The sequence below is a fragment of the Drosophila arizonae genome, chromosome X (genome assembly GCF_054131065.1).
Source record: "Drosophila arizonae isolate 15081-1271.41 chromosome X, UAZ_ARI_1.0, whole genome shotgun sequence".
Lineage (NCBI taxonomy): Eukaryota > Metazoa > Arthropoda > Insecta > Diptera > Drosophilidae > Drosophila > Drosophila arizonae.
Genome location: NC_142927.1, coordinates 29,171,201 through 29,197,154, shown reverse-complemented (window position 1 = coordinate 29,197,154; position 25,954 = coordinate 29,171,201). Strand labels below are relative to the sequence as shown.

General features: G+C 38.2%; 1 protein-coding gene across 3 annotated transcripts; it reads left to right on the top strand.

Annotated features, from left to right (window-relative positions):
• Positions 1-247: 247 nt before the first annotated feature.
• Positions 248-21,907, top strand: LOC108619964 (uncharacterized). 3 transcript variants are annotated; one of them, XM_089475107.1, is made up of 5 exons: positions 248-904; positions 13,631-13,832; positions 13,903-14,019; positions 14,560-14,703; positions 14,765-21,907. In XM_089475107.1, the coding sequence occupies exons 2-5, from the start codon at positions 13,632-13,634 to the stop codon at positions 14,870-14,872; spliced, it is 570 nt and encodes a 189-aa protein (XP_089331233.1). In that variant the 5' UTR covers positions 248-904; position 13,631; the 3' UTR covers positions 14,873-21,907. The 3 variants fall into 3 exon arrangements, with proteins under 3 accessions (XP_089331233.1, XP_089331231.1, XP_089331232.1); XM_089475105.1 differs by having other exon boundaries at positions 249-487; XM_089475106.1 differs by having other exon boundaries at positions 888-1,029.
• Positions 21,908-25,954: the final 4,047 nt, after the last annotated feature.

The window sequence follows — 25,954 nt, the reverse complement described above, 5'->3', positions numbered from 1 at the left end:
ATCTAATCACTCTATTATATAATAATTATATGACAATAATAATAATAATAATATATACATCAAGTGTAACTGTCATAATTTGTATTTATTTTTGAGCGTACATATTTACATGTTTCTTGGCATGTAACAAGTGACGCGAGGCTGGTGCCACTGTGCGCAGTCCGGTTCGGACGACGTTGTCAGCTCGGCTGTGGATAATTTACTTATTTTTGTTATTTCTGCTTGTATTTTTTTTTTTTTTTTTTATTTGGCTGCATAGAGCTTAAACAATTTGGTTGTCGTTGCGTTTAGTTCTCTTTCGCGTGCGTTTAAATCAAGTAATCCGAAAACATTTTTATGCTCGGTGCTCGCCCAGAAATTCAATTCGTTTTCGGTTACACTGCAATTGCTTCTTCTTTTTGTTTTTGTTCAGTTTTCTAAATAAATTTATTTATTTATTTTCATTTTTGTTTATTTTTGTTTTCGTGTGTGCGCCAAGTGAAAGCGAGTGAGTTTATTTTCTGTTGCTACAATGTGATCCAAAATATTTATACTTTAATTATTATTGTCGGCCTTGATGTGTGAGCTGGCTGGCCTTTCGATATTAATCGGTTCGCCATCGACTGTGACTTGTGACCCGTGAATTATGAAAATAGTTGGAATGAAGGATAAAGAAGAGATCAATTTTGAATATACATGCATTATACTATATATACTATATACTAATGTACAAAATAAAGCTTGAAGAATTATCTACTGGAGATGATTAATCTGCCGGCTTTTATTACTATTTGTGTATAAAGCCTGACCCAAAAATTTCTTTAAAATTCATGTGTATATATGCGGATATATCCTCATTCCAAGTACACACATGCATACATAAATAAGTCGACTGAAGTGAAGACTGATAAAAATCGATATATTTGTATGTAATTAATTTTAATATTTGATAAAAATTCGGTAATCAAAAATATATATTTCAAAAAATCGATTCTGGCGCAATTTAAATTTATCGATAAATTTATTAGCTCCATAGTTCGGATGTGGCTAGTAAGCAAAAAGCAAATACTTATTATAGTGCAAATATAATAGTAATTTATAAATATAAATACGTCGACAATTTTAATTATTATTAATTATAATATTATTATTTATAAATATACAATAGGTCAAGTGGAGTGGATATCGATCAAATTTGATAAAAAAAAATGAATTATGATTATGGATTATGTTATATGTATGTATGTAAATGAATATGTTTGGAATCAACGTGCGCAACTGACACTTGGGAAATATCGATTTCAGTTGATATATTTACATACATACATATGGACATACAGATGTGTTTGTTTACTCCCTTTCGGAACAAGTGGCAAATCGAAGCGAACAATTGCAGTTGCAGAGCTCCTAAAGAGATATTTAAACAAATTGGCGAATTCCTCTAAAACTTTGTTTAGCTTAGCTCAATTTGGTAATAGTTGTCGATACGATTAGCCCAACTTGTTGTTATTGTTGGTCAATCCGCAAAAAAGAAAACCAAACAGTAAATCGTAAAGAAAAAATAAATAAAAATTAAAATAACTCATAAAAAACTCACTGACCTCGGCATATTTAACGCTGCTTAAGTCAATGTCTATTGAGTCACCAAGTCGACTCGAATACCATAAAAATCAAGGTTAAGTGTGTGTTGTTTAAATGCTCGTTTAGCGAGCGGTAACGGGCATATTGGCTTGTCTAATTGAATATCTGCATAAATGCAAATCCTCTTCTTTTAATATTAAATGATAAAAATGAAGTAGAATATGCAGAGAGATTTGTCGCCGAGATAGTTGTAAGCGAGCATGGCGCAGTCGGTGCCACCCGATATGAATCTGATTGTTGCTATTTTTTCATGTTTGCTTTGTTTCATAGATCGTCTGGCAGGTGGCACCCGGCCCGAATTAAATTTCGAGCATGCCAAAGCCAACTACAGACAGCACATCATTTGCTTAGGCAACTGTTTGACAGGTGGCTATAGCCGACTGCAGAATACTCTCTACTCTATACTTTGCTATCTCTCTTCTGTATATTGTCAATCTACTTTTTTAAGATCTATTTCACGCTTTAGCTTCATTCAAAATTGAAAGAGTTGGGAACAAGTAGTTGATCTATGAATGAAGCTACACACAAATCTTGAGTATTATGAGTACTAGGTAATATAAAGCAACTGAACAGAGCACGTCATAGGTATATACATATATAACCGTTCAGCTTTAATCTGTCAAAGCTCACAGTTTCAGCTCAATTTCAACTTTGGCTCTTACCTTTGGTCACCATTGACCAATTCGTCAGGCAGAACGAATTCTATCAAACATATGAATGTTGAATGTTGGCATTACTTAAAATTCTAGCATACTTCTGCTTACCATACACATACACACACACACACATGCACACATGTCCTGCCGCTCGATAGACACGTATGTGTATGTATTATTTATTGAGTTGCTTTTGCTCGAGGTTGCTCTTGAGCCATTCGGCTGCTGCGGACTCTGCTCCAGACTCTGCCCGGGCTCTGCTCTGACAGTTGGCACGTACATTGCCAGTCTAGAATGACGTGCCGGACATGGCTGCTCCGAACGCAGCTCCACTTCGAGCCTGTGCCACGCTGCGTATACGAAATGTGTGATTTATAAGCCCGCCTCGGCGATCACGTAGCCGACCCGTTTGCCGTCTGCCTGTCTGTCTGTCTGTCTGTCTGGCAGTATCATGCAATAATGTTAATATAACAATTAAATTTGAGGCGATGCGCGCTGCAGCCGCCGATTGCATTGCGGGCGCAAATTTAATTACAGCGGCGCAAACAATTCGCGAATTGCAGAGCAGCAAAAAAACAAGAAAATAAAAAAGAAAAATAAAGGAAATAAACGGGTTCAAGCAACCAATTCCAGCTAGTTATACCCTGAACCCATTGAAAATGGGAAATCAGGGTATAATGGTTTTGTTGAAATGTATGTAACAGGGAGAAGGAGGCGTGGCAGACCCCACAAAGTATATATATTCTTGATCAGGGTGACGAGCTGAGTTGATTTGGCCCTGTCCGTCTGTCTGTCCGTCTGTCCGTCTGTCCGTCTGTCCGTCCGTCCGTCTGTCCGTCTGTCCGTCTGTCCGTATGTATGAACGCGTCGATTTCAGAAGATATAAGAGCTAGAGACTTCAAATTTCTTTTAAAATGTCCGTAATTACAGCGCGCATATCAAGTTTATCATTAAAAATCGATAACTCATCCCGATCTTTTTTATCGATAAAAAACCTTATCGAAAACCAGTTATAAAATTATATCTTCTACACCTTTATTGCTAGAGTCTCCAAATTTTTAATGTATGCTTATATGCAATTTATACAATTTCGTTTTTGTTAACATTTACCCCCCACCCTTAAATTCACCCCCTCACCCTCACTTTTGTAAAAGGCGTATTTCAAATACTAGAGACTTGTGCTTTGGCAATTACATGCATATCCATGTTATAATCATAATCTGAAAGTTTCATGAAGATCGTACGTCCATAAAAAAAGTTATTAAACAATTAAGTTCTCATAGTAAGCGCACACTGCAGCCCATGCGTGTTTATGCGTGGGTGCTTGTGTGTGTATGTGTGTGTGTGTATGCGTTTGTGTGAGTATGCGTGTGTGTTTGTGTATGTGTGTCTGTATGCGTGTGTGTGTATGTGTGCCTGTGTGTGCGTACGTGCCTGTCTGTGTGTGTGTGTGCGTGTTTCTTGTGTAAGCTAAAAGTCGCGAAAAATTATTGAAATATCTATTGCTCCAAGGGTTCAGGGGATCTCGTAGTCGAGCAGTCTCGACTAGAGCTTTCTTACTTGTTGTTTTTGTATTTGTTAACTTATTGCATACCCTAACAGAGCGAGAGATCAGTGTGAAGTGTGTCGGACTTGGCCCGAAAGTCTCTAGGGCAACAGGTCGAATATGCCTTAGATATATGGATGGCTGACCAAGCAAACTAACGAACCATCACACTTGAAATCATCTCAGATCGGGTTTATTGCATTTTCAGTGCTTTTGAACACTTTGCGCCTTGAGATGAAGATAGATTAATATTGAGTCGCTATTGGCATTGAGTCAGCAAAATTCATACTTAGATACATACACTATTTTGCTATATACTTACTTAAAGCTATATATTTTATTTTTATATGGCACACTTTAGTGAATTAGGTTGAACTTAGGACATCAATCAAGTTTTATGGCTACACTAGGTCAATGCCATCATGATCGTGCTTGTCAATTCATTTGAAATAATAAATCTTAAATTTTTGTATTTGTCTAGAGGCTAGAGATGATAGGAAATTAATGCTTTATAGATCTACTGCTTATAGAAATATATATCAAATAAGATCCATCGTTATATCACAATAATCATGTGATGAGCATAGAATGACACATGATATATCGTTCGTTCCATAAAGTAAAGAAAAGAAATTCATTGTTGATCACTGATCAGGGATCACACAAATATAGCCTTGGCTATGAGTTTACTACGCTCTTAGCACTTTAAGGAATCGGAAATGCAAAGAACATATATTCGGTTGTGGAAAGTTGCAGAAATTTACATATATAAGAAACAAAGTATATCGAATAGTAACAAACAGCTGTTCATAGTATGATTTCAAATATATTTATATCGATTCAAAGTTTTCACAGCTCTATATGCTGCAGCATTTATCATATGGCTATGATGTTCCAAGTCTTACGGTAATTTGTGTAGTTGATCAATCTAAATGAGCTGAAGCATATGTTATATATAGTTGGGGATCAGATAACGATTTCATCGACCACTTTTTGGCCATTTCTTGTAGCTATTAGTTGATCATTCTATGAGAACTGGGGTATTGCTTGCATATGCTAGCAATAGCTCAGGATCAGATACCGGTTTCATCGACCTCTTTTTGGCCTCTTAGTTGATGCCAAGTAAACTGTATTTGCCAAAGTTCTTATCGAGCCCTCAGCTGCCTTGGGCTGGCAGAGTATATTAGATGCGGCCAGCTGATTATTCTGTGCTGTTGTCTTCGCCACTGTTGACTGTTTGATGTTGCTGTCTGGCGGCCATTAGAGTCACAAACATAAGTCAAACACAACGGCAAAGGCAAACGCAATAGCTACGGCTACGGCCAGCGACTACTCAGCGAGAAAAGCAATTTTCCGGTTGAGCTTACAGAAAGCAAACGCCTTGCCCTGCCGTGCCCAGAAAATAAATAACATATTCCACTGAGAGTGTGTGTGTGTGTGTGAGAGAGAGATAGAGAGAGAGAGAGATAGACTGTTAGACTGGTCACCTTTATGAGTTGCGTGAGGCAAGCACGCCGTCGCCTGCATGTCCCATCCAGGGTATACATATATACTGCTGATGCCTGCGATAGGATTGTCGCCGTCGTCGCTGATGGAACTGCTGGGGCCTGAGGTGTGGCGCCGCCTCAGCCCCAATGCACTCTGCATAGTACAGCAAGTACAGCAAATCCCCTCTCGCTCAATCGAGCCGCACATTAGTTGCTGTTAATATACGACAGTTATGAATCGCTATCCATTCGCTAAATGAAATTTCGTGCTGTTTTTATTTGCGCTGGGCCCACAGGCAGGTGCCAGCCGAAAAGCACGTTCAAGCACCAGGCATACGTATGCATATAATGTATATATGTATGCATATGTATATGTTTAAAACGTGACACACACATGGTCAATTGCGGCAGGTCCTTTTGGTGTGCGGCAACTATTTTTGGGGCCATCGTCGTAAAGCATTATTTGCATTTATTATGCAACCCGTTCTATGTGCCAGCTGGGTCTAGCTCGGTCTAGCTTTGGGCATCGGCTTCGGTCTCGGTCTTGGTCTCGGTTTCGGTTTCAGTTTCGGTTTGTAGTTGTGTTTTATGATCGCCTCCTCGACCTTCATCTTTTAATTTAAATAAAAATACATTTTATTGCCAGTTTGATGGGCCAGCACTGCCATATGCTGCCGCCCCGAGCATTTGAATTTATTTCTTTCCAATTTAATTATAGCAAGTATTTTGAGCGCCAGGTCGCAATTAAAGACCAACTCGCCTCTCGCACGCTAACCCAGAAACTTGGGAGCGTCATTTGGGCGCCAATAAAACCACATATGGCTGTAACGAAATTAATTGGCCCCAGCTAAGCCAATGCCAATGCCGGCAAGAAGCAACCAAAATGTTGCATTTATTTCCAATTTCATTGTTTTTCACACGAACTCCAATGAAAATCAATATTCCGACAACTTGATGGAGAAGCGAATTTGTATACATACATATATATGCATATATTGATGAAAAGAAATTAAATACAGTTATATGTATGCTTGTGTACGAGGTAAATTAAATAGATACAATTAAATCATCGGAAAAGCAAATTTTGTATCTACTTTGATTAGCTGGCATTACCAGGCTGTGTACGGCATTAGCTTATTATATTTTGTTCCTTCACTCCGCCCGTTTATCGGTCCATTCGTCTGTTTATTCATCCGTTCGTACATCCGTATATCCGTCCGCTTGTTTATGTGTCCGTCTGACCATTCTTCGCCCATCCATCCGTCCCTGATCGTCCATTCATCAGATCATCTGTCCGTCCGTCCGTCTGTCCGTTCATATGTATAAGCGAAAAACCTGCTAATGGTGTTTAAAGACGTATATAATTTACCATAGGTTGGTAATAATAATGCAAACACTCCTGATAATTTGGCCTTCTTTTAAGTAAACAAGACTCGACTAGGAGATACCCTGAACCCTCTAAGCTGATATTCTAATCATTCTGCACTTCATTTATGAACACATGCATACATACGCACGTATAATCAGGAGCTCTGCTGACTGCGCTTGGGCTGCGCTGCAATGTGGGCAATATTATGAGAATTTGTTGAATAATAATAATCATTTGTAGACATACAATCTTAATGAAACTTTCAGGGCATAATCATATGGTGAAAATGTGTGTACATTCCAAAGCACAAGTCTCTAGTACTTGAAATGCCTTTCTTACAAATTTTTGGCGAAGGGGCTGTGGTATCCCAAATCTGTAAATTACAAAATATTTTTATCCATTGACTTTATATACAACGCAAATTTGAAGTCTCCAGGTCTAAAAGTGTTCAAATTAGGTTGAAAAAACAAAGTAGATTTTTCGATTGTTATCGATAAAAAATTATCGAATGAGTTATCGAAAAAATAAGATAAACTTGTACTGCGTATGGCTTACAAAAGTATGCATGCCAAATTTCAGCTTTCTAGCTCTTATATCTTCTGAGATCCTTTTGCTCATACGGACGGACGAATGGACAGACGGTTAGGTCTATATCGACTGAGCTCGTCGCCCTGATCAAGATAAATATATATATTTTATGGGGTCTGGCCACGCCTCCTTCTGCCTGTTACATACTTTTCACAAAACCATTATACCCTGATTTCCCATTTTCAATGGGCTCAGGGTATAAAAATATATTAATTATTTATTGTATTACTGTTCACATCATTATTATATTATATTGTACATCATCACAACTGAGTTGTTGAATAGTGACGTTCGCCCATGCTAGAGCTATTTTCGAGCTTTTCTTACTGTGAAGTAGATCCAACTGTAGTTGTACGATTCCCAAAGTGTTACAGCTTAACTAGAATAAGGGCGAGAAGAGGAAGCCTAATGATTACTCAATAAACAAGATAATAAGACTAGGAGATTATTGAAATAGCTATAAAGACGACTTGTTTACATTCTTTGAGTATTAAACCAAGCTTATTGGCTCATTAGCCATTATCAACGAGTAGTAATGCATTGCAATGCAATAAATATAAACACATAAATTCGTAAGTGGATAGCTATTGCTGGGTAACATCATTTAGATTGAAAGGCCTTTAACGACGGATAGACCAGAATTATGTCTAATTCAATGAAATACCACAAGCTACAATATGTAGTGTAAGTAAATAAATCGGAAAGAGACTATGGTTGTAAATGAAATTTAGATATCAAAATCTAAGATACCCTAACAAAGCAGTCATTCAAGAGAACGAGAGAGAGGGGTAGAGCGAGAGAGATGAAGAAAGGAAGAAAAGCAGAGAAGAAAGATATATACATGTATATATATATTGCATAAGGTATCCTAATCATATTTTTGAAAATGAGCGATTTATTGACTAAGCATGGTTGGTATATATTCGTCACATAATATAATGATGAACTCACATCAAAGACCATTTAAAAGTATTGACTATTTCGTGAAAGAAGAGAGAGACAGACAGAGAGAGAGATAGAGATAGATAGATAGATAGATAGATGGATAGAGAGAGAGAGAGAGAGAGAGTTAGAGATATGTCTTTGTTGGACTACTAAATATGTCCTATGGACAATATACGAAAGGAAATATATCAAGATTCATAAGAAGTCCTTGTTGTCTGCAAATGTAAATCAGTTAGTGACGCTATGATAAGATATGATATATCGTAGAACTAATAGCCAATATACCCGAAGTGACATTGTGAACTACAGAGATTCTGGATTTGTTCATATTAGAGCAAGTTATGAGATCTGTTTTTCAATTGACATTACTTTCAGCAGATGCGCCAATGCAGCATTAGACCAATTGAAGGATGTGTGCGCGTGTGTGTGTTGGTGTCTTTAAATAAACATGTTTGCTTGTAAATGTGTTGGTGGTGGAGAGTGAAGAGGCTGTTGCTGCTGCTGCTGCTGCTGGCGTAGCAACATATCGTCAACATTTAACTCAGTCTTAAGTCCTATTTAATTGGTACTTAACATGCAAATGCAAAATGAAGCGAGAATCCAAGCAAAATTGTCCTGACGTGCGCTATCTCCCTCTCCAAGAAGACGTCTCTGCCATTTTGTGTGCGAGTGTGTGTATGTGTGCGAGCATTAAAATTATAAGTTGACTGAACGGACGAAGCAATTCAGAGCTATTGTTGCGAGCATAGAGAAAGCCGTGTGGACAGTGGTCGTTAGATGTGCATGTGCATGTGCATGTGCATGTGCATGTGAATGTGATTGTCCTGGTGACGGGCGCAGGAGACGAAGGAGCTAGGCTCGCTTGTTGGTGCTCCTTGTCCTGGCCACAATCAAATTAAATTTAATTTAATTGAAATGCAATGCAAAAATTTCGCACCAGCATAAGAAAATTGATTGATTTTTGACTATTGCAATGCTCGACTTCATGCCAGATGGAATAAATTTATCGCACACACATAGACACACACACACGCACACACACACAGACACACGTCGGCCAGTTTTTTCTCTCCGTTTACGGACGCTGCTTGTCTGACCAGCAGCAGCTATTCATTGATATAATTACAAAGTTTTGTTGGCCAGTTGATGAGCCAGTTGGAAAACAAAATCAAGAATGCGATTGCCTTGGTCGCTTTTCCGTTTGCCGTTTGGCCAAAAAGTTTTAATTTCAAAATGAAGTTTGTTTCAATGCTCAGCTCAGGCGTGGCTGGGTCTGCACAGCGGCGGGCGGGGGCGTGGCGGGCTGGGGTGGCAATAAAATAATCAAAGCGTGCACAAAAGTGCAACGAGAATTGCCGAAAAACTGGTAACAAAAGTAAGCGAAAGGCGGCAATAGGAAAATCAGGAAAATCTCTGCCAAGCAAAGCGCAGCCCGAATGCCTTTCTCCAGCAAATTTGGCAAAATATTATTATATGAAAATGGGAGCAAAAAACAACGAGATATATGCATATATATAGTACATATAGATCGAATTGCAATGATAATTTAGAAAATTTAAATTGCAATTTGAATGGAAGTGAAAAATGTGCAGTATAAAGAAATAACAGTATTTACAAAATTCCATTCTGTGCACTCTGAGCTGAATAAATTTGACATTGCTCGAGCTATTGCATATTATATATATATTAATTAATTCGATAATAATAACATCATCGAAGAATTATTAGTTTTACACAAAAACATGGTGCAAATTTTACAATATGATTATAATATATAATTGAAATTACTTGTAATGAAAATTTCCGGGAAATAATATATTGTAGATTCTGCTTTGACTATAACAATAAGCCCTTTCGCTTCCGAATGCCTTGCTCTAGAGAAACTCAGAAAATATTATTTTTGGAATGGCAACAACAATAGATGAAATACAATGCATATTTATAGATCAATTATAAATAATAATATGAATTGACGTTTCAAACCGAGAAAAGTATGTAGTCTATAGTAAAGTTCTCTAGAATAGTAATGCATAAATAGATCTCTTAATATGAATAATCTATAATTGAAAAATTATAAAATAATAATACAGATTCAGCTTTGCTTATAACAATAAGCCCTTCCGCTGTGACCCGAATACCTTGCTCTAGAAAATGTAGAAAATATTATTATTACTATAATATTAGGATGGGAGCCACAATAGATGAACAGATAATACATATTTTAAGAGCAAATTTAAATGACTACTTAGATAATATCGTTTGCATTTCATTCAAATAGAGAAGTGCAACTTTCTATGGAATAATAAGATGTATTAATATTTATAATTGAAAAATTATTATATATCACAGACTCGGTTTTGGCAATAACAATAAGCCCTTCAGCTTATACCCTACACTTGGCAGGTTGAAAAGGCAGAGTTTTCACAGAGATAGAGAGAGGCAGAGAAAGAGAGGGAAGGAGAGGGAGCGAGGAGATTTGCACCTAACTGCGGGCCAGTGCAAATTTACCTGCAAACAGTGGGATGGACGGCCTGGACGGCCTGGACGGGGCAGGACGGGCAGCAAATAGCTATTCGAAAAATAGCCAAAGTTGTGGAAAGTGGCAGCGGCAGAGGGATTCCGAAGCCAATGAAGTTCTTTGGGGCGTAATGAGCAGCTCGCAGCTCGTCGCTGGCCCAGCTGGCAGTGGCGAAGTGGGGCTGGACTTGGAGGCTGGAGACAGATACAGAGGTGGCTGTTATGCGCCATTAGGGTATAATTAAAATACTCCAGTTGCACAGCGGCTGCTGTGCTGCTGCAGCCTGCTGCCCAAATGACGAAGACGCTGACAACGACAACGGACAGCAGACAACAGACAGCGACAAAGGCAACAAAGTTGCCAATGCAAACTTGAGTTGGCCGAGGGATGAGGCGTGGCTAGTCGCTTGGCTTGAGGCTTGCGGTTGTCAACAATCGTGATTTGGTCATGAGAGCCGCAACACCTGGCCATCCATGCTCCACTCTCCCCCTCTCTCGCTCTCTCTCTCTCTCTCTCGCGCTCTCTGGGCTGTCGAGGGCTCTACAAGTCGACAAACTCAAGACACTATATGCAGATATCATATGCGGACAGCAGCATATTTACATATCTCGATTGAGCTGGCAAGTTTTGTGATGAAAGTCAATTGCAGAGTGAAATGTTTTTCTACTGATTGCCTTATGCTGCAGTTAGCAATCGATATACATACATATATATGCATATATGTATGTATAGAGACGAGCTGGGCCACATACATACACATACAGATGTGCATGCGAATGCTACATATATGTAAGCTGCCCGCCGAGGGCTTCTATTCGCTTCTCAACTCTGTTCATTTCATTTCATTTCGTTTCGTTTCGATTCGTTTCGTTGCATTGCGTTTGGTCTGGTTTGGTTTCGTTTCGTTTTTGCTCAGCCCAAAAGGAAAAGTTTGCACTTGAAGTAGTTTTTTCCTTTGGCTTGTTTGTTTTCTGGTTTTGTGTGTATTACTTTCGATGCCTCGCTCGCCTCCGTTTTGCTGTTGTTGTCGTCGTCGTCGTTGTTGTTGGGCCTGATGCAGCGCCCGTCTGGCAAACAGTTAAGCACTTAAGTAGCATTAAAGCAATCACGATGGTCCAAAGGATTGCCAGTTACGGCCACGGCCAACTGGGAACAGCAACAGCAACAGCAACAGCAACAGCAACAATATTCAACATTCTCGATGATGAATTTTTTCTCTTTTTCTTTGGCCATATTCTATCATATGTGCGTGCGTGTGTGTGTCTGAGTGAGCACTGCAATAATTGCATATGCATGTTTATTACCTGCAATGCGAGATAGGTAAGTGCAGATCCCTAAGCCTGCAACTCTAGTTGACTTCCAAAATAATTGGCGGGATTTTAATTGAAATTGTGCATTGTGCATGCAGTACTTAGTCAAATAACTGGCACACTCACACACTCACACACCCACACGCACACGCACTCACACCCGCACACGCCAAGCTAAAGAGAAACCTTTCGCAAATATTAATTGAGCGCAAATATTTACCAGTAAAGAGTTATGCATGGCCCACAATTGACAGGCATGAATCATTGGTCGATGTTGGCTGAGCTTCCATAAATGCGATACAATTTATTTGATGCCCTTCCGTATGTTTAGGTTATTAATCTGCCCAACAACAGTGTGAGTCTTACTAGGCGCTCACGCGGCGTATGCGCAATTTGTCAATTTGGCAAATGGCAACTGTCAGAGCGCCGTGGCGGCAGCTGAAATCTGTTGTTGTGCACTTATTTGCCAATCGTTTTAGGTAAATTTGTTATTGTTGGCCCTTCATCATGTCGGCTGGCAATAAAAGGTTAATATTGCCCCACTTTAGGGCCAATAAAACTGCTCGGCTTGCGAGCGCGTCTGATATGGTCGTTATCAACTAAGTCGAGGATGAAAACTCCAAGTGAACAATTGAATCTCGAGTGGAGTAGAGCGTAAAGTATAGTTGTTAAAGCTAGTTAAATATACCTTTAAGCTATACCCATATACATATGTACATATTTTGGTATACAATCGCTGTAATGGCGAATCAGAGAGCTCCCATAAGGCTTACTTTACTCAAAAGATAAACATACCTGATAAGATATTTTGAATATTCCGGATTTCTGACTGGCTCTCTGGATATTCTGTGATATCTGATTGGGGTATCTTATTAGCTAATCTGGCTATTTATTGATATCGGATAATATGTTCTGGATATTTTTTGAATATTGATAAATTAATCTGGATTTTTCAGGAGGTCTAATATATTTATTATTCTTCTATGATATCTGATTGCATTTTCTAGATATTATTGCCGATTTATATTCTAAGATATTTAACTAGATAATCATGTGTATTTTATTAGCTAATCTGTATATTCCAGGATATCGGATTTATCCTAGATATTATTGGATATTTATACGTTAATTAATATGCTATACTGGATACTTTTGGATAACACGTTCATATTGTCTATTAATACTTTATGATATCTAATTTTTCAGATATTATTGATTTTTAATATTTTATGATATCTTATTGGGTTTTCTTGACATTTTGCAATATCCGGGCTATCTTATGAGTCAACTTAAATACTCCAGGATATCGGATAACTAATTCTGGGTATTCTTGGATATACATAAGATATTCAAGGATTTTGAATTCGGGATCTTTTTGGATATCTGCTAATTATATAACTTATATCTATTGTTATGGTTTTTCATGATCTGTAATTAAACTACAAGCGCTACGGAGCACTCATTCGTTTTATAAGTTTGTAATGGTCCAGTACTCCAGTACTCGGCTGAAATCTGTTCGCTGAGAAAAGCGCCACTTGAAGGAATATTTTTTAAATTTCGATTTTTTTTTATTTTTATTTTTTATTTTTAGAATGAATCATATGAGAACCAATCGACTGTTAGCACTGCTTTTGCTAGGCAGTTGGTTACTGGTGCTGGGCTTGGCTACAGCGACTGAACGGGTGGAGCGACTGCCAGTGGCTGCCAGCGATGAGCCGCACATTCGCAACAAGCGGGGCATCTTCTGGGACTTCTTTCAGAAAATGGTCATAACCAAGAATCTGATTGTCGATGTATGTGAGCCAAGCTGAATTGTACTTAACTGAATTCTTCACAAATCCATTTATTTACATTACCCGACAGCAATACACAGACACGCGAAACACTCTGAACGACATCTACAACACCGTAAATGAGCAGTTCAGCGACCCGGCTCCAGCGAAGCCGACATCGCATCCAAGAGTAACAACCGAAAAGCTGGTAAGACGCTAGATGAACAGCATTTTAAATACTCTGCTCGCATGCCTACGACGACGTAAATATCGTTAAGAATTTAGTCTACATAAGTAGATGGAAATTCATTATACTCGTTCATAACATAATAGAGTAACGTATGCCTTGTCTTCCGTCCCTTTTGAGATCAAGATTACTAGACAATTAGACAAACTTATGTTTCACTTGCATGGGCAGGTTAAAGCTGAAATTATGGAAAAGAACTTAAAGTTTTTCTGATCGATCAAGATCAAAATCGGTATAAATGTTCAGTCATTTCACTCAATTTTTTATTTTTACACACAATACCAACATCTATTTCTTTCTATTAGGCATTACCAACTAAATGTGTTATATTCTTATAAAAATGAAAGTCTATCTATCTCTTCCAACTACCGATTCGCTGAATCCCTTCTTAGGTATTCCCCAATTGAAAAATTGTTAGTTTCCCAGTTGAATGTAGTTTTGTTATTTATTCATATTATATGCTCATTATATAATTCATCATACCATATATTCCACTTGCAGCCATCCAGTGACGAAGATGATCAGACAGTGAAAACAACGACAGAGGGCTTCGCCATTTCCCGGTACGAGCTGGGCCGTATCCTGGGTCGTAATTTCCGCGGCGTACAGCGCCTGGCCCAGATCGAGTTCAAAGACGCCCTCAATGTAAGTCGCTTGTATATGGTCGTGTATACGCCTTTATTTCGCTCTGTTTGCTCTCTTGCAGGCGACCCACTACAATCTTCAGCAATACAAAATGGAGGCGGACAAACAGTTTGCCAACAGCGTGGGCGTCGAGAAGAAGAACAAGCTGAAGAGTCTCGGCCTGGGCTGAGCCCAGAGCTCCCCCGACCTTTCTTTTCCACTGCCCCAATTGTTGTAGTTGTTGTTATATAAATTGTTTCTTTGTGGGCGTTGATAGCGCGTTAATTAACTCACCTGTGTACATATGTTACGGTTGTTACTATTTCTAACTTATAAGTAGCCTAGAAGACCCATTAGAACTCAAATTACCAGAGCTAGCATAAGGCCTTGTACATATCTCTGATTATGACTATTTATTGTACAAATTTCCATCGAATAAACTGCGTTGAAGGGAGCTAACAGCTAGTGTACATAGATCTTGTAGATTGTTCTGGTTTCTATAACAATTATTTTTGTGTTTTGGCTGAAGGTTTCTAACTCATCTATGAGGTAAGTGTTGCAGCCTGGACTATGGTGACTTGTATAAGCAAGAAAATGAATATCAGGTAAGCTATAGATGATAAATGTATAGAATCGAATAATTTTAAAATAATTCACAGCTTAAGCACTACAGCTTCCGTTCTAGTTCTAGCTAATAGAATAGTCTAGGTCAATCCCTAGAGCCCCTACGAAAGTGTTACATTTGAGGAGTAAAGCTCAAAAGCTGCAGAAAGTACAAAAGGTATCAGTGGAGCTCAACAGCAACTCAAAAATAGAAATTTTGGCTTTCAGCTCTTAGTCGGATTTGTCACGCCCCCTATAGTCTTAGTTTGTAGAGCAAAGGACTAATTTATAATAGTTTAGAAATTAATGGCAATATTTCTAGTGTGCCAGATTACTGATTTTCACTCATCTGTATGAGTCCGGGCAGACAGACGGACGGGTGAACGGCAGAAATAACAAATAACAGACATGAGTTAAAAAAATAAATAAATAAGTAAAATAAAATATCAGTGAACTATTAAAATTCCTCAAAATTATTAGCTGAAAAATAAGATTTTGTTGGCCCCTTAAATAAACATAAAATGTTTTTTATACTCATTCACGAAAGTGAATCAGTATATTGGTTTTGTGCAATGTCCGTCTTGCTGTCCGTCCGTCTGTCCGTCTGTCCGTCCGTCCGTCCGTCCGTCTGTCCGTCTGTCCGTCTGTCCGTATGAACGCAATCTATTTCGGCGCTATCGAAGCTAGAGACTTGAAATTTGGAGCACATACTCGTGTATATCTCCGATTTATAAAGTGTTAAAATTTTCCCGATCCGCCCACTAGGGGCGTGGCAAATCGGAAAATGCATTTTCCGATATACCAGAAATCATGTTAGTTAAAGAGCTAGAAAACTGAAATTTGGTATGTAGGTCCGCGCCGACCATCCAAGATCACAAGCTATGGCGGATATATCTGCGCCCATTAGGGGCGTGGCAAATCGGATAAAACTGTATCTCCTAAAGTTATAAACCTAGAATGCTGAAATTTTGCACGTAAGCTGATGTTTTGATTCTATGAAGATGGGTAAAAAATTATATATCTACGCCCACTAGGGGCGTGGCAAATCGGACCTGAAGATATAGTGATTTTTCGAATTCTGGTATATTTTAGGCACTATTGATGCTAGAGATCTGAAATTTGGTATATATACGCGGGTTGATCGCCCAAGTCCAACGAGCTATGGTAGATATATGTCCGCCCATAGGGGGCGTGGCAAACCGCAAAAATTTATATCTCCTAAAGCATAATAGCTAGAAGCTTCAAATTTGGATAGTTGAGTTACTGGTAGCCTCCTCTATCGATTCTCCAAAAAATAATTTTTACGTCTCTTTAGGGGCGTGGCATATCGAAAAATACCCTGTAATTTTCACTTTTTTGAGAGTAAGCATTCAAACTTTGCAGTTAGGGTACTGTTATCTCGTTCTAGAAACTAACCAAAAATTAGGTGTCTACGCCCAGTAGGGCGTGGCAAATTGGAAAAGCCTCTATATTATACAGTATTAGAGTGAAACTTAACTATAGTTGATGGGATGTGAATGAGTATTCCGCAGTCGGTAACGCCCGACTGCAACGTTCTTACTTGTTTTTTTATGATATTTTGAAGCTCATAAGCATTTTCTGTGGAATACTTTGTCTCTTCATTATTCGCCTTGAAGTATTCCAGTATAAACTGCTTAAACTTATGGCATGCTCGGAGCGAGTGTGGGAGGCGTGTGGGTGGCTCTGCTCGCCCGACTTCAAATTGGAGGATTGTGTGTTGCCTTTGATTTATGTCAACAGCTGTAACGCAATGCTTGAAATGCAGTCTTAGGAACAAGGAGCAGCTGCAGGCGGATCGAATCGATGCGATTCGATTCGATTCGATTCGGCTCGAATCGATGTTCGTGCAACTTTGCAGACGTTGCAGGGAGCGTGGACAGCGGCCGCAGCCGGTGAGGAGCTGACGGCCTGTGACAGCGTTGCGGGCGAGGTCAGCAGGCGGTGCTGAAAGCGGACAGACTGCTGATATGCATCGCCGGCCGGCCCGAGGCGCTTGCCATTGGCAGAACAACAGACGCAACCTGGCACTCATTATCGGCGTCAAAGTTTTTGGCCAACGTACTTTCGAGACAGGCATCTCATGGGCATCGAATTATGACACTTTTAGTGGTTTTTGCTAACTATGCGAGTTGCCTTCTGCCACTCGGGACTGCCGCAGAGTGCCACACAGACTGGCTCCGTCTTTTGCTCTTGCCTTTGCTCCTGCTCTTTGGGTTTATTTCAAACTTTACTTCGATTTCACAGCCAAGAACAGCAACATTGTATGTGTGTGTGTGTGTGTGTGTGTGCACATGTACAGGCATAAAGGAACCGCATTGTGCTTATGTGTGAGAAATATTTATACCCTCTAGAACACCTCTGGCAGTAGGAAGTAGCTGCTTTGAATGACGTATTTGCAAAGATGCAGCAATCTATGAAATGAACTATTCCTTCATATTTCTCTCATTCAATATCTGATCTTTATTTTCCATTATGTAATTCCGTATCCATATCCTCAAAGTCTTCCCTCCCAGAGTTCACTTCGCAAAGTATTCAGTATTTTATCTTTGTTGTTCTACATTCATGCAGGGTATTTTCAAGTCTCTCTAGTTCTAAATACTCCTTACCGTGCCTTTTGTTTTGGCTTATTTTTCCACAAGAGTGCCTCAGTGGCAGCAGCACAATCACGAAGTCAGGCTTCGATTACCAGCAGCAGAGGCAAAAAGTTTTCTATTTTTTGTTTTCATACGTATATCATTTTAATTAATTTCGTTTTTGTCATTTATGAGGGCTTTCTTTCTTTTTTTTTTCGAATGAAGTAGCACTCCAAAGGTTAAAAGTCATTCGCAATATGGACGACTTAGAACTGCTTTTAGCCGTAGGTCAACTCTGGCTAATGGAGCCACATGATATTTATTTAGAGCGATTTCCATATTGGGTTAAGTGCATTTCCTAGTTGAGAACACTTCACATAATCACTTCAATTTATGAGAGTACTGTCATTTTGCATATTGATTTTGGCTATTGTTCGTTCAAGCGCTTCAAAAAATTATGTATATATATGTACATATATATACATACATGCACTTTCGGACTCTTTGGAAGTTTTTGAAGAGATGCAAATTGTGGTAGATTCTCATATGTAGCTTTGTCCAATGGTGTTCGAGTATGCAAACTGTAATATTACTCCAACTGAAACAAGTAAGAAAGCTCCAGTCGAGACTGCTCGACTAGGAGATACCCTGAACCCTCTAAGCTGATATTCTAATCATTCTGCACTTCCTTTATGCACACATACATACAGATGCATCCACACGCACGCATAAGCCTGCGCTCTGCTAACTGCGCAGTAAGCAGCGACTGCGCTTGGGCTGCGCTGCAGTGTGGGCAATATTATGAGAATTTATTTGTCGAATAATTTCTTTTGTAAACATATGATCCTAATGAAACTTTCAGAGTGTAATCATATGGTAAATATGTGTGTACATTCCAAAGCCCAAGTCTCTAGTACTTGAAATGCGTTTTTTACAAATTGGGGGAGAAGGGGGCGTGGTATCCAAAATCTGTAAATTACAAAATCTTTGTATCTATTAACTTTATATACAACACAAATTTGAAGACTCCAGGTCTAAAAATGTTCAAGTTAGGCTAAAAAAACAAAATCAATTTTTCGATTATTCTCGATAAAAAAGTTATCGGACGATTTATCGAAAAAATAAAGCAAACTCGTACTGCGTATGGTACACACGAGTATGCATGCCAAATTTCAGCTCTCTAGCTCTTATAACTTCTGAGATCGACGCACTCATACGGACGGACGGACGGACGGACGGACGGACGGACGGACAGACGGACAGGGCTATATCGACTCAGCTCGTCACGCTGATCAAGAATATATATACTTTGTGGGGTCTGCCACGCCTCCTTCTGCCCGTTACATACTTTTTCACAAAACCATTATACCCTGATTTCCCATTTTCAATGGGTTCAGGGTATAAAAAGTCCGATAGGGGCGTGGCAAGTTTGAGTTAGTGTTAGAGTTAGAGACTTCTTACACTCACACATTTATTTATTTCTTAAAGCTATTGACAAAAACGAGAGTCAATTTTAATTTAAAAAAGCCTATACAAAGTACACGATATAATTTCAAATAGTAACACCAACCCGATGGGGGTATTTTATTTGCCAGTCCGGCCGGCTATGCCCACGTCTCACAGCCAAATATGGTCAGTGATACTATTGAAGCTATGAAAAGAAAGTGTTAGTAAGAAACTTAAAAAAATAAAATATTAAAATGTTGGTTATTAACAATATCTAGCATAATTAAAATAATTCTTAAAATAATAATAAAAATAAAAAAATAATAATAATAATATAAAAAAAAAAATAAATAAATAAATAAAAGTTAAAAAAAACAATAATAAAAAAAAGAAAATAAGAAGAGATAAAGTATAGAAAAAGAAAAAGGACGGTAATAAAAGAAGTTGCAAGAAAAGTTAATAAAAAGAATAAGAAATAATAACAAGAAAAGAGAAAGGGAAGAGTCAAAAATAGAGTATAAGAATAGAATTGAGAAATCACTAACACAACATTAGCAGCAAAAACGTATGCCAATGCTTATGCCTGGGCATTGTGAGTGATTTCCCTAAGATAAGCTGATAGTACACTTTTTATTTTAGAAGGAGAGAGCTCTAAGGAAAAAACGTGATAATATTTATTAAAATTAACACAAAGAACATGAAACGCACTGTGCAAAGAATAATCCCTAGTGCACACAGGTAAATGAAGCGGACGATAGTGTCTAGTTGCTCGGGACGGAACCAAAAAATTTAGACGACCCAACAAAGAGGACGAATCAATATCACCACTAATCAATTTATGCAGAAAAACAATTCCTAAAATTGTTCTGCGATTGGTTAGCGATGGAAGATCAATTAGCTGGAGCCTACTATGATAAGACGGTAATCGTAAATTACTGTCCCATCTAAGGTCTCTTAAGGCAAAGAGAAGAAACTGTTTTTGGACCGATTCGATACGATCCTGATACAGTTTATGTTGCGGAGACCATACGACAGAGCAATACTCTAGAATAGGACGCACAAGCGAAGTAAATAAGCGCTTGGTAATAAAAGGATCTTTAAATTCCTTAGACCAACGTTTAATAAAGCCAAGCACACTTTTGGCTTCATTAATGATGGTAGAAATATGAAGATTAAAGTTAAGTTTACAGTCAAAGAACACACCAAGATCTTTGACTGTAAAGATGCGTCGTAAGGAAATATTGCTAATTTTATAATCAACAATTAGAGGAACGGTACGACTGAAGGTCATTGTCATACACTTTGAGCAATTTAGGTCAAGCTGGTTTGCCACACACCAAAGTTGAAATGCATTTAGGTCATCTTGAAGGTGAAGATGTCCATTTGCCCTGGAGTATGGAAGGCAAAGTTTTACATCATCAGCATACATAAATATAGTGGAGTACGAGATACAACTAGGAAGGTCGTTTATAAAAAGGGAAAAGAGCAATGGGCCCAAATGGCTACCCTGAGGTACACCAGACGAAACAAAGATAAGTTTAGACATAGCTGTTCTCAGCAAGACTCTTTGGGTTCTACCCGTTAAATAGGATGAAATCCAAGAGACAAGACTGGGTGAAAATCCTAAGCGTTCAAGCTTAAGAATTAGTATGTGATGATGTACTGAGTCAAATGCTTTACTGAAGTCCGTATAAATAACATCGGTTTGCATTTTTTTGGAAAAGCTGTCATTAACAAGCGAAGTGAACTCAAGTAAATTAGAGGACGTAGATCGATTTTGAACAAAACCATGTTGAGATGGTTGAATAATCGATTTGCAAAAATGCTGCAAGGCCGATGTTATGATTTTCTCAAATAACTTCGGAATAGCAGATAATTTCGCGATGCCTCTATAATTGGAAATATCAGATCTTCCACCTTTTTTATATAAGGGAATGATAAAAGATTCTTTCCAAATTGAAGGGAACACAGAAGTATCTAAGGACAAGTTAAACAATTTTAGTAATTGTGACTGAAGAGAAACACTGCACTCTTTAATCACACAACTAGGAATATTATCAGCACCAGGAGAGAAAGATGATTTCAATGTCCTAATGGCTGCGGCCAGAGAGGATGCAGTAACTTTGGGAGTATTTATAGATCCATATTCAGGAAGAGAATAAGGATATGAGTTGCTGTAGAGATCAGGAGAAGAATAAGTGGATTGAAAAAAATCAGCAAATAGATCAGAGGAATCCTGATCATTGCATGTTTTTTCACCTCCAAGGACGAATGAGGACGGCAAACCAGAGGATTTACGCTTCGAGTTTACAAACGAGAAAAATTGTTTGGGATCTCGAGTAAACTGACGTTTGCAACGTGTAAGATAATTCTCATAACAGCTAGAATTTAAAAGATTGAAGTTTGACTTGGCAATGGAATATTTGGACCAGTCAATACTTGAACCAGACTTTTTGTAATTTTTAAAACATTTAGTTTTAATGTTTCTCAAGTTCGACAGAGTTTTGGTGAACCAAGGTGGCTTATTTGAAACTGGCGAAACACGGCGGAGAGGGACACAAACATCCAGAATAGAGTTTAAGGTAGAATAAAAAAACGATGCTGCTAAATTAATATCAACCGATTCATATAAAATAGACCAGTCTGTTGAATTAATTAGTTCGTTAAGCAAAACGAAATTGCATTTACGATAACAGCGACTAAGTTTAGAAGGCATTGGTGTAGTAGAGGGAGGATTATCGATAGTTAATAAAACCTCTAAAGTGGGGTGATATATATCCTCAGGTAAGGAGAGAGGGGTTGATCTCGCGACATTAATGAGCGAATCATGATTAACAAACACAAGATCAAGCGTGCGATTAAGATGGTTTGAAATAGAGTTCATCTGAAACATAGACAGGTTAAACAATTCATCAAAAAGATAGTGATCAATTGTCGGAATAAAGTAATTTGCATTACAAGTTGAAGACCAAGAAGTGTTCGGAATATTAAAATCACCCAACACAAGAAGACAATCTCTATCATTTACATGTTCATTAACTTGTTTAATACAATTTATGTGGTGAGCATAAACTTGTACATCAGAAGAGGGAGGGATATAAGAACATGTGATGTATAATGAGCACGATGGGAGAGTTAATTTAACCGCTATAATCTCCACATCATGAAGGGACGAAAAGGTAAACAATTCAGAGTGGATAATGGACTTAACCGCAATTAACACCCCACCACCTCTGCGCGACGAACGGTCGAGTCGATAAATAGTGAAATTACTTGAAAGAATTTCACTATTATGAATATTACTACTTAGCCATGTTTCAGTGAAAGCGATAATATCATATTGTACACTGAAACTATGCAAGAAAAGACTTTTAAGTTTTGAGTTTAAGCCACGTACATTTTGATAAATCAGGGACAGCTGAGAAGAGGCTTGTAAGTAATTTAGTTTTTTGGTACAACGTTTGATGAAGACTGCACCGAAGGTAAATTTACTGAAATGGGCATCGATCTGTTACGATTTTTGGGTTTAAATTCATGAACAACTACATGAGGTGGCCAGAAATTAGGATCACAAAGGGTTTTAAAGTATTCTACAGGCACATTGATTTTGAACGAAGCAATTTCACGCGGTGTCGCAAAACTAAACTTCGATATAAAAACATTAGCCGGAATCTTATTTGAGATAAAAGCCGATACTGCCTCAATGGTAGTGTCAGATGAAAGCCTAGATAAGAAAACTTGCTTTCTAGGAGAGACAACAGATAAGGTAATGCTCTGAGAGGCTGACTTATTGTCACTCTTTGTTTGAGCAACAATAGAAGTAACATCCAAATTTGGGACAGGGGCTTGAGTTTCAATAGAAGCCTCAATAGGAGAAACAGATATGGGACAAGGTGAAGGAGGATCTAGAGAATTGGGAGCCGACGACAAAACAGAAGCGCAAGGTGAGGGAGGAGCAAGCGAATTAGGTGACGGTACTATTACAGAAGGAGTTACCGACAACAAAGGAGTATCCAATTGAGAGAGAGGACTTTCAAAGCCGTACTGATTTAAGATTTCCTCAGCAGCAGCCATGTCACTGGTCAACTGCATAGAAATCTTCCTCAGTTTTAAAAATTGAGCCCTCACAGCACTATACATTTTAGAAAAATTTATTTGTTTTTCCAAGCAAATCGGACAAGACCAGCGTATGCCTCCACTACCAGCTTTAGAAGTAGACATAATCTTGTCATATTCACGCCCAGTAAGACCTGCACACTTAGTATGCATCATGTTATCACAGAGCCAGCAACTTATAAATTGCGCTTGTGCAGAATCAACTGTTTGCCTGAAAGTGCAAGCTTTTTTGCAGCAACTCATATTGGCAATTGGGATAGATCACAAAATTACTGAATGTAAACAGAAATGTAAAAACCAAGAGAGATATAAATGTGTTGAGAGCGAGTCCAACAACAAACAGCCGTTACAGAGCGCAACGAGAATATATGTTGAGAGAGCGAGTCAACAACAAAAACAGCCGTTACAGAGCAGATCAAAAGTCCTCAGCGAGAGAGTATACTTGCACACCACAAAAATCAAAGATTCAAGAGAGGCAAATACAACAACCGTAGATAGTGAGAGCAACTTATGCACACACTCACACAAACTTAGAAAGAGTGAACTGGGGAGAGCGCCAACAAATAGAAACACTAAAGCAGAAATGCAAATAATGAAACTAATGAACCGACACTGCACACAAAGCTTCACAAATTAAAAAAGCAAATTATTAAAAACACAGTGAACAACGGATCAAACCTTGCACAGGAAAATATAGATATTTGCTATATACAACCGAACCGCAATTATGTGAAATTTAATAAGAATAATTAACTAAGAAAACAAGAATAATTGAAGAGCACAATAGTAAACACGTCTGTTAACTCTCACTGAGAACTCTCACTTGATCCTGGCACGTGAAGAAGTCTTTTCTGTTTTTTCAGTGTGAATGATTCAATGTTTTCAATTTATGTTAAGATCTTAATCGCTTCCATCTTGATCATGTATAACTCTAACATGCTGTACGTAATTTAGTCAGCGACAAATGTCATTTCACTTCAAAGCTGTCGCAATTAAACTCAATTGTATATAAGTGTCATATGAATCATATTTGTTATGTGTGAATTTTTTAATTTTTTTTTTTTTTTTTTTTTTTTTTTTTTTTTTTTTGTACACTTGTTAATTTAATGGCACATTAAATATTAAAGCTTGCAAACTGGAGAACTTGATCACTTGTCATATATGTTTTGTTTTGTTTTTTTTTTTTTTCGTTTTTTTTTTTTCAAGTGGCATTAAATCCGTCAAAACGTTTAGCTATTGTTGTATATATGTATACACACACACACACTCATGCACACATGTCCATCTGTGTGTTGGCAACAAATTATACCATTTGGCTGTTAGATAGCATGACAAACATATGCATATACATATATGTATGTATGTATGTAAATATATATATGTATATATGTATATGCGTATAGCATTTGTACAAACTACTTATAATTGCTGTAATTACTTCACGTGCAAATGGACATATGTACGTGTATGTGGCGGGCTACCTCTATGTATATGTATGTGTATATGTGTTTACATTTGTATGCATAGTGTATGTTGAATTGTGTCGATTAAAACTAATTGAAGGTTGACAGCATCAAATGCTACAAATAATATCAACAACTTTAATCATAAGCGAATCAATGTAAAAATAAAGCAGAAACAAAGCCTATTCATCAATCATCCTGCTTAGAATATGTTATATATAAAGTGATCGACTTTTATATACTCTAGGCATACTTTTTATTGGTCGCGCTTTAGACTCGGCTAACTTCTAGTAATAATTCCTTAGCTCCAAATGCTTTATTCATTATTCATTCCACCTTGCGTGATAATGCTGTACATACATATATACGCATGTATGTATATGTATATTTAGCATTAAGCTTGAGTAGACTTTAAACTAATTTACATTTAAGCCTACAGTGAATAAGCCCTCAGTACTCGACTCAGCTGACTCAACACGGCTAAGGTCAAGCACTTTTATTGTTCAACTCAGCCAAAGGCTAAATCTGATTATGCATTCCCGGCTACAATGACCCCCGGAACCGAATCCCAATGCTGGGCAACAGCAACGACAAGGGAGCGAGGCGGAGCAGGAGGGTATTGCAAAATCAAAACATTTCAGAGGCAAATACTAAAATATGATTACAAAATAGCGCGAGCCCGATTCAATCAAATCACGCAAAGCTAATTAACACTTTAAGCTGTTGCACAACCAGCCACTGACAATGGAGCGACAGGAACTACATTAACTATGACAAGTGGGAACATTTCACTCGGCTTCCACTCGATGCGCTTTAGCAAAACATCTTCGAAACTGACAGTCGAGCCGTCTGCAGGTGCCGTTGCGCCGATTCGATTATTGGTGACTTAATTATGTTACCTTGCATTCGGCATTGAGCAAATCTGGGAAGTTGATTATCCAAGACGTGCTCAACAGAGCGCATTTTGTTATTTAAATTTACTTTTTCCTGTTTGTGTGGCCAAGTTCTGGAAATAGTGCATTAGTCAACCATTTTTGTGAGTAATAGTCT

Coding starts and splice junctions, on each gene's coding strand:
- LOC108619964 (XM_089475107.1), top strand. CDS start 13,632: ATGAATCATATGAGAACCAATCGACTGTTAGCACTGCTTTTGCTAGGC. Junction 13,833..13,902: donor CCAAGAATCTGATTGTCGAT/GTATGTGAGCCA, acceptor ATTACCCGACAG/CAATACACAGACACGCGAAA. Junction 14,020..14,559: donor GAGTAACAACCGAAAAGCTG/GTAAGACGCTAG, acceptor TTCCACTTGCAG/CCATCCAGTGACGAAGATGA.